The sequence below is a fragment of the Pinus tabuliformis genome, chromosome 5_1 (assembly GCF_031772625.1).
Source record: "Pinus tabuliformis cultivar Carrire ecotype Pingquan chromosome 5_1, CPIR1, whole genome shotgun sequence".
Lineage (NCBI taxonomy): Eukaryota > Viridiplantae > Streptophyta > Pinopsida > Pinales > Pinaceae > Pinus > Pinus tabuliformis.
In genome coordinates this window covers 246719488-246729280 of record NC_142305.1, presented here as the reverse complement: position 1 = coordinate 246729280, position 9793 = coordinate 246719488, and the positions used below count along the sequence as shown (strand labels likewise).

General features: G+C 34.2%; 1 protein-coding gene across 1 annotated transcript; it reads left to right on the top strand.

Moving 5' to 3' along the window:
- Window positions 1–1207: 1207 nt before the first annotated feature.
- LOC149164334 (uncharacterized) lies at window positions 1208–4721 on the top strand. Its single transcript, XM_089432054.1, has 5 exons — window positions 1208–1548; window positions 1727–1939; window positions 3714–3775; window positions 3889–3922; window positions 4026–4721. Exons 2-5 carry the CDS (start codon window positions 1745–1747, stop codon window positions 4533–4535), a joined length of 801 nt encoding a protein of 266 aa, XP_089288180.1. The 5' UTR covers window positions 1208–1548; window positions 1727–1744; the 3' UTR covers window positions 4536–4721.
- The last annotated feature ends 5072 nt before the right edge of the window (window positions 4722–9793 follow it).

Sequence of the window (9793 nt, the reverse complement as noted above, 5' to 3'; positions counted from 1 at the left end):
GTAGACACAATCAAAATTATCTAACATTAGGATCATTTCATGATAACTTTTGATATTGATGTATACTTTTTTCCTTTCTTAATAATAGAAGATATTTTATATTATTTAACTATAAAAATGGAATTTATGGCATTTGATAGGGAGCATTCAATGTCTTTGTTTTTGGCGAGTTTATTTTTATGCATTCTCAACATTTTTATGGGAAAATTGATTGATAAATAACTTCCAAGACTAAGTTTTATGAACAATACATAGGCTTATGAACAATACTCCCCTCATTTTTATGCATTATATGCATTTTTATTATTATAAAAAATTGATAATATATATTATTATAAAATTGAAAGACCAAATTTCATAGACAATACTCTCCTCATAAAATTGAAAATCAAACTTTAAAGGTAAATCCAATCAAATTTAAAATCAAAATTGCCTTAAAAAAGCCACTGTGAATATTTTTTATTTTACATTAACCCACATAACAATGACAAATATTCACATATTTCGAAAAAACCTATACAATATTTAAATTACCTAAACTTACTAAAATCACTTTACTAAACTATAATCAAACCTTGATTGACCAAATCACATTACTAAATTATAATCAAATCATATTTAACCAAATCAAATTGCTCAACTCTATCTAAACTATAAACTATAGCTAAACCATACCCTAACCGAACCATAGCTAAACTATACCACAACCCAACCATCCACACCCTTCATCACCACATTTATTTTCAAATTTACCCTCTAGATTCCTTGACTTAAAAGCATGTTAAAAACTACCCATGGGTTGCCATCTGTTCAAAATTCACAAGTGGTGGTCTCTACCTATCCCTGACACATATGCATAGGGAATTGAGGAGATGGACCCCACCAGCTTAAGGCCTTCCAAAGGTGAATGAGGAGCATAGACTTTGTACAAGTGAATAATATTAATCACAACCTTAATTTCTTACTTTCATTAATAGGATTATAATAATAATAATCACCACTTTAATTTTTTTAAGGTTTTACTAATAAGATTAAGATATAGGAAAACTAATCAAAACCTAAAACCCTAGCGCCTTCTCAGCGGGCAGGGGCCCTAACGGTCAGCGGCAACTTGTGCGAAGGGAAGGCGACAAGATCTGCCCGATCTGCCCCACAGGGGAGTTTTCGTAATGTCTTGCCAAAACCGTAAACGGCGACTAAAACTACGAAGGATTTTACGTTCCGTAAAGGCGAGTAGAGGGTCACGGCTACAAGATCGAGCTCGACCCACGACGAAGAATCCATCCCGGCCGGTTTCTGGCTCTCTTTGTGTTCGGATTGGTTGTGTTTGGTAGATTTGGTACGTTGCAGGAGTTTTCTAGCTCGAATCCCCATAAAATTTGATAACTTTTGAGTCCTTTTTGGCCTTCCAGCGTTGAAGTTCGAGTTTCAGCCATGGCGAAGAACGTAACGGGTGTTTCCGTGGTTCTCTGAAGCTCTGTGTTGTCTTCTGAATGGAACCGGACACAGCCGTTGAATTGTCTACAGAATAAGCCTGAGTTCGACCAGGTCAATGTTTTCCTTACTATTTTGGCTTTTATGTTAGTCTATTTCGGCTCTTCATAATAGGTTTTTTAGTTGCTTTGGATAGCCGTATCTGAAAATTTTAGCTTTTGTGAGGGTTTGGTTTTTAGAGGTTTTCATGAATTGAAAATTGCTGTTTTGTTGTCTTTGGGATCTTTTGAAGGTTTTTGAAGCTTTTTCTATGGAGGTAATGGGTTCGAAACTCGCCGCGGGGCTTACGGCCCAGCAAATTTATCTTTGCCATAGGACTTGGGGTTTGCTTCTAGAAGCTTCCGTGCAGAAGGCGGCTGAGGCTTTTCTGGTCTCTGTTATGTTCTTGAGGAAGATAAATGGCCATGGAGACCAGGGTTTTGAGAAATTTGACTCAGAAATGAAGGTAAGAGCTTTTTCCGAGTTTTGTGACTATTAAAACCCTAGTGTTTGCTTTTACTGTTAATATAAGGTATTATTACATAGTTGGCTTTTCCCGAAATTTTTGGAGGGTGATTTTTTTCTTTTTTCTTTTGGGTTTGTAGATGTGAATTTTGTGTATTGGTAGAGTTCTTGATTTTCTGAAAACTATACATCTGTGTAAATGCACACTAATTTTTCTGTGGAGTACTCTCTTGGTGGTTGCAAATATGAGTTTTGTCTAGAGGTAGAAGTCCTGGTTTTCTGGAAACTAAATGTCTTACTAGTTGTTCTTTATAATTGTTTTTTACTGTGCTAAATTTTTATGTCAACTGTTCTAGAAAGATAGGAATACCAATATCTCATGTCAATTGAAATGACTCATTGGAGTCAGTTTTTAATATCATTTTGGGGTTTACGGCTTGGGTTTTAACATAATTTTTGGGGTTTACTGCTTAGTTTTTAATATAATTTTTGGGGTTTACTGCTTAGTTTTAGTATCATTTTTGGGGTTTACTGCTTAGTTTTAGTATCATTTTTGGGGTTTACTGATTAGTTTTTAATACCATATTTGGGGTTTACTTCTGTTTCAGCAGCTCTCAACCGGTTTTCATGCGTCTGTTTTTCTCAGTTGTTCTAATGGCATTGAAAGGGCTTTCTTTCAGTTTTTGGCCATATTTTGTGGCTTGTCTGCAAAACACTTTTTACTCTTTTTTTGTTTTGTTTTTTGTTTATGTGTTGTTTTGATTCGAATGATTTATTGGAATATAGTTCAGATTTTTGGGGGTTTACATCTGCTTCACCAATTTGTCAGTTTTCATGGGTTTGTTCTTTTTCTTAGTTGTCCAAATGATATTAAAAGTTAAGTTAACTACAGTAATATTTGAACTTTGGCTTATGTGTTGTAGTTTCAATTTAAGGTTTTTTTATTAGAATTTAGAATTATTACCAAAATTAAAATCTGTATATTTTGAGAACAAAATTGTCTTTAGAGTTTGGATTCTTGTCTTTTGATAAAAACTTGGTTTTGGCCTATACTTTCTTTCTTGTTTGCTGTACCCTTTCTTGACTCTTGATATTTATGTTTTGCTGTACAGAAAAGTATGCTAGATGGGGTATCTTTATTTCACTTTTTATGCAACTTTGTATTTGTGGGAAAGCGGCATAGGGTTTTATGGTTTGTGATTTATTGCTGGAGAAGAATTGATTGTGGGGTTTCTGATTTACTGTTAGAAGTTTCCAGCCTCGTTTAGACTTGTGATTGAGGGGCTTCTAATTTACTGTTAGAAGTTTCCAGCCTGGTTTAAACTTGTGTTGAGATTGGTCAGACTGTTTATCCTGTTCCTCCTTTCCCGTAAGGAAGGAGGGTTACTGTTTATATTGATTGCTATATACTGTTCACATTGATTGCTATAATTTAAGGGTTACTATTTATTTTTATTTGAGTGCTCTATTTGGTTATTGTTTACCTTGATTGCTGTATTTTAAGGATTACCCTTTATTTTTATTTGAAGGGTTACTGTTTATTTTGAGTGCTATATTTTAAGGGTTACTGTTTATTTTGATCACCATATTTGCAGCCGTTATGTGTTTTAGGAAAATTTGATTGAAATGTGTGTTGTCCTATTTTCTGGACCAAAATATGTGCAAAATCCGAAAAGTTAAAAGTGAAGTCATATAGTGTGAATATTAGATAGCCTCTTTACATTAATTTATAGTTTGGTAGTTCTGAATCGTTCTGATGCATTAGAGTGCTACAGGTTGGTTTTGGTTCCTATATTATGGGCACACATGCAGCTCGGTTGATTGGGACCAATACCAGGTGATTTTAGTTCATGATATGTTGTTTCTTCATATGTATAGGTATTTGGTTGGATCTTGGTCATTCTAAATCTGGTCTTGGTATGTGGACTTATTGGGACTTATGACTTGCAGATCAGAGGAAGAGGAAAGATCCCCTACAGTAGAGGTGTGTAAAATCTTAAAGACATTAATGATAAAATTGGTTGAAACAGTTATTTATGTTGGCCAGACAAGATGGCTGCTTACGTCTAATGTATTGCTTGTTACAGGCTTCTTCCAAAGAAATAAGTAGGCCTGTTCTAGATGTTAAGTTCATTGATGGGCCTGACACGACTGTTAAGATGACTAGCACCATCAAAATATTGGCGGCAGCAAAGAGTAAAGACGAGGATGAAAGTGAAGAAGACAAGGACGACGATGATGAGGATGATGACAACGAGGAAGACTTGGGGGAAGAAGGAGATGAAGATGTTTCTTCTGAAGATGTTGGAGAAGAACAACACAACGAAGGCAATGGTACAGGAGGAGGTGCTGGCGAAGAGGACGAGGATGATGAAGAAGATGATGAAGATGGCAATGACAACAATGAAAAAGGTGGCAGCGATGAGGATGAAGAGGATGAAGATGATGAAGATGAAGTTGTGGAGGAAGAAGATGACCATGGAGAAGAAGGGGAGGAAGAAGATGAAGATGATGATGGTGAGGATGAAGATGAAAAAGACGATGAAGAGGACGAGGATGAAGAGTCCCTACAGCCGCCAAAGAAGAGAAAGAAATGAAATGAAATGTAATTTTATTCATGTGTTTGCAATTTTGTGTACTTAATTGTTTTTTCCTAAGTTAAGCTTTAGGTGAGTGGTTGAGTAGCAGTAGGAATTAAAGGGAAAACTTGTCAATAAGCAAGCTTTGTTGAACTAATGTCAAATCATTCGAGTTCTGCTTCAATTAAATGTTATTGTTGTTGAGATTGTTAGTGTGGTGGGTGGTCCTCCACCTTTTGCTCTTTTTCCAAATTTATATACTTGTTTTCACTGTACAATATCATGTATTCAGATTTGCACAATTTCTATTTAGAAGTAGCTAGCTTAAGTTTTTTTCTCATTAGCAAATATTATCATATCAGAGATTGTCAGAGTCAACTTTCTGATTTCATTTGTTATCTTGTTGATTACTTCAGAGTTATCTTCAGCCAGTTTATTGGAACTGACCACTTTAATAGCAAGTCACTGTTTTTCGATTGATGGTTGTATTACTTTTTCATCTCATCTTGTTTACATTCAAGAAATTTTGTCCAGAGTAGAAAATTTTGCAAATAGTCAGAAAAGTTTGAAAACTCATGGTTTTTTTTTGCAAGTATTTCCTATACTTAAAAAGAGACAATCCATACAAAGGTGGGATCTTGGAATTTATTTGGCATGTTTTCACTTTCCGTTCTCCATACTGATGCAGACAAGATTATTACAGCATAGTTCGAATCAAGACATTTCTCTTTTATTCCATGCTTAATTTTTTTCGAGTTTTTTCAATATATTGGGGAATTTTCTTGAGTTTTTCCAGTTTTCCAAGTTGTTCACCTTTGTCAAGTCTTTTCAGCAACTTTGTTTTCACTGTTGGGTAGTGGTTCAACAAAGGAAGTTGTTGAAGGCTTCAACACCAGGGTTGATTCTCCTGCCTCAACCAAAATAGGGTGAGGAGTGGAATTGTTGGAATTTGTTGTCCCAACTAAAATTTGTTAGGATTGGAAGTGTTGTTGGATACTGATAACGCAACTTGACTGAGTGCCCAGCATGAGTAATCTGAGTTTCACGCAACTTGACTGAGTGCCCAGCATGAGTAATCTGAGTTTCATGTTTCCGTTACTTGCCAGGTATAATGTCGGTGCTTTGCCAGGTATAATGTCCTAGTCGACAAGAGGAAATTGAGGTATATTCCTTAATGGCATATTCCAGACTTGGTATAACGTGCTCTGGACGAGAGGAAATTGAATGGTATATTCCTCGATGCCATATTCCGGACTTGACTAGTGGATAGTGGAGTGGTAGGTGGCACATTAGCTATTGGGAACCACATGATACGTTTACCTAACAGAAATATCAATTTGGCTAAAAGGAATAAATAACACCAACTGTGCTTTAAAAAAATAAATACTAACGTAAATGGTGAATATACTATAACACAAACATAACGCAATGATAGTGATAATGGACTTAATTTTTTAAAATAATTAATAAAAGGTATAAAAAGGTTTCAAATGGATGGCTGGCCTAAACATAAATGGTATTTAAAAAATGGTTTTTTTTAAGTGATAATGTTTTTTTAAATATTTAATTAAAGGTATAAAAGGTTTCAAATGGATGGCTTGAACATAAGTGCTATTTAGTTACTTTAGTGACTGAAAATAAATATTTAATAATAGGTTCCAAATGGATGACTTGAAATAAATATTTAATAATAGGTTCCGATTGGATGACTTAAACATGAATGCACATAAATGGTATTTAAGCAATGTCACTCTTACATTATATAGTGGAATATTGGTAAAATATCATTGTTACTTTTACATTATATAATGGAGTAGTGGTAATTGCGTTGCTGTACAGCAGTGGTGGTAATTGCGTTGAAAGGAAGTGGTAATTAATTGCGTTTAAAGGGCCTGGTTGAAGGCACTTTTCTGCTCTAGAGCATTGGGAATTCTACAGGCCCTTGTTGAAGGCACTTTTGTTTGGCTGTAGAGCCTAGAGCATTGGGACTGTAGTAAACTCTCTACACTCTTTTGCTGTAGAGCATATGTAGTAAACTTTTTTGCCGTAAAGGATGGGGAAATTTTAAAGGATAAAGTGGTAATTGCAATGAAAGACTTTTTTGTAAGTAGGGAAGAGATGTTGTAATATTTAATATTTTGATTGATTTAAAATTAAATTAAATTAAATTAAATTAAAAGAAAATTAAATTAAATATAAATAAAAATGTTTTAAAAAAAATTAAAAAAAATATAAATAAAATGCTTTTAATATTTTGATTGAAAAATTAAATTAAATTTAAAAGAAAATTAAAATTAAATTAAATGTAAAAGAAAATTAAAATAAAATACAAATAATAAAAATAAAAAATTCCTAATTCTTTCTTGCTGTTGTTTAGTGGAACTACCCATCCCAATCTCCTCACTCTAAAAGGATTTCTTGCTGTGGTTTAGTGGATCTACCGAGCCCAATCTCCTCACTCTAAAAGGATTTGAATGTAAGATATGATTTCTATTCACACCTGGTAGATCAGCTAGGAATTAAGATAGATTTGGAATGATTATCAATGCAACTAATGAAATTAATTAGTTATTTAATTTAATTAATTTTGTTATTATAATTAAATTATATATATATATATATATATATATATATATATTTTGTTGATAGGAGTGCTTTAATCCAGATTTTATTAAGTTATAATAGTAATAAAATATAATTAGTTAATTAAGTTATAATAGTAATAAAATATAATTAGTTAATTAGTGATCTTTCATAAGGAGGGCCCTTTAGTCAACCTAAAATTTCCTCTAGCATTTCCTTTTTTGCTAGTTCACATTGTAAAAAAAATCATAGAATGATTATTAATGCAACTAACTAAATTGATTAGTTATTTAATTTAATGAACTTTGTTATTATAAATAAAATTAATTTAAAATTATATATATACATATATTTTGCTAATGGGAGTCTTTTAATCTAAATTTTATTAGCTTATAATAGTAATAAATATAATTAGTTAATTAGTGATCTATCATAAGGAGTGCCCTTCATAGTCAACCCAAAATTTCGTCTTTTACTAGTTCAAATTGTTAAAAAAATAATCATAAAACTAATTATAATTTTTTTTTTTTCAATTGCTATCACCATGGTTGTAAGTAAGCTTTATTAAAATATCCCATTGCTCTCATGATTTATAAATACCATGTGCTCAAAAAACCATAACTCATTTCTTGTCACTTGTTCGTATGAGATTTTTAATTAATCAATTTAGTTAAAAATAAAGACATTTTTCCATTGATTTGTGTATGCTATGCTACCAAGAATATTTTAGGATATTCTATGCCTTCAATCCAAAACTGAATGATAATTTAATTATAATTTTTTTATAAACATTTATCTCAATCTAGAACTCAATGATACTTTCATTAATCTTGTTTTTAAACATTGATGAGTAGTAATTTTATTAAATCTGCACTCAAAAAGGGACCATATTCCTCGACAACAAAAGATAAAATTAGAGATTTTACATCTTCTACATAGACTATTTGCTACATACTTCGTATTGGCATGTTCGCAATTGTAAAGCTTGCAAAGTTGGCCACACAAAAATAATTTTACAATATTTTGTCATTCACAGTGAGAGGAATGCACTAACATAATGTCCACTTGATTTGCATTTGCATTTCCCTTTGTAGTCTGCTATCATGTCGCTGGGCTTGCTAGAGGGAGGTTCTCCAATTGGCTATGAAGGGCATCTATTTTGTCATTTTGACAATCGATTTGATTTTGAAGGTTTTGTAGCCTTCTAGATTGCTCAGCTACCTAGAGGGAGAGGTGAAGGAGAACCTGCAAAAGGGAATGACAATCAATGTTCTCGTTGGCCGGGGGATGAGGACAGAGAGGGCACTTGGAGGATCCCTCTCTGCCATCTTTCCAATTGGTGCTGTCCATTGTGGCCCTATGAAATGACATTCTCCAATTCTAGCCCTTGTCACTGGCCAAGACTCTCCCAAATCCCCAAAGATTGCAAACCAATTGAAACAAAAGATGAACATTGGTTGTCGCAAAAGAATACTAAAGCACTAGAGTTTTATGCAGAGAATATAAGAGACAATTTACCAATTTATGCCCTGGTTGCCAAGGTAGTGCAAGCAAGCTAGTCACCTTGCAGATCCACGAGCTATTGGTCTGCTCATCGTTCAAAGTGTCCCAACACCTAACCATTACCACCAGAGGTTGCCACAATTTAAGCTTAGGTTGGAGATGCTTTCTATGGATGCCAAGACTCGGAGGGCAGAGCTAGACTATAATATAGACTCGAGAAACCACCCCTAGTCAGAATGAGCCTCGTTACTAGTTCTCATCCAATATACACAAACTCAATGGTGACTCCTAGGGAGAGAGGGGGCATAGCTTGAGTTCTACACAATTGCATTAGTTAGCATGCTCCTTTAAATAGATAGAAAGCAGATCCAACCCATTGCTCTCCTCCATGAATGCTTGAAACAATCTATGCCCCTCCCACGAGCGCCATCCTTCCCTTTGGTGCAAGTGATTTTCTCTTCAAGTCAGAGTGACTATATTGCACACAATTGGAATTTATGAGTCATATCTCACTGTGTAGAGTCGTCATGAGAAAAGTACAAGAGGGCACATGCCTTGCACATTGGCCCTTTGCCACGTCCCAAAAATGACCTGTCGATTAGAGTGATAAATTCACTTGTCATTGAATGAGCCAAGGACACATTTATTCCCATGAGTTTGTGAATCAATTTATAATTTCCCATCTTGATTCTAATGTTTTTATGGCATGTACCCAAAGAGATTTATCATTTTTATTAGTGAAGTCATGGTATGGTTTGCCATCCCTTTTTCACGTTGATCTCAGATTGTCCCTTCTTCAGAGAACATGCTTGATTGGCTTGTTTGTCCACCTCAAAATTCCGGCTCCCAAGGATATATGATAAAAGCTTTTGTGCTTGAAAGGATTCCAAGATACTCGTGATTCTTTGTAGGAGGAGATTTAACCTTTTTTCCTTGGAGGTTGTACCCTTTCAGCATGAATTGTATTGTTATGAGAGTCCCCCACAATGGCGATCCTAGAGATTGCTTGTTCTTTGGCTAGGTGAAATCCTAATAGAAGGCCACATATTTCTGCGATGTTGGTTTTTTTACCAAGACCCCATGCAAACGTAATTTAGTGTTGCTCAACGAGATCCCAAAGGATCCCTCCCCCTCTTGCCGCCTTTTTAATTAATCTTATTAATTGATAATAGTAATGAATGATAAAATAT

Coding starts and splice junctions, on each gene's coding strand:
- LOC149164334 (XM_089432054.1), top strand. CDS start 1,745: ATGGAGGTAATGGGTTCGAAACTCGCCGCGGGGCTTACGGCCCAGCAA. Junction 1,940..3,713: donor AATTTGACTCAGAAATGAAG/GTAAGAGCTTTT, acceptor AGAGTGCTACAG/GTTGGTTTTGGTTCCTATAT. Junction 3,923..4,025: donor AAAGATCCCCTACAGTAGAG/GTGTGTAAAATC, acceptor TGCTTGTTACAG/GCTTCTTCCAAAGAAATAAG.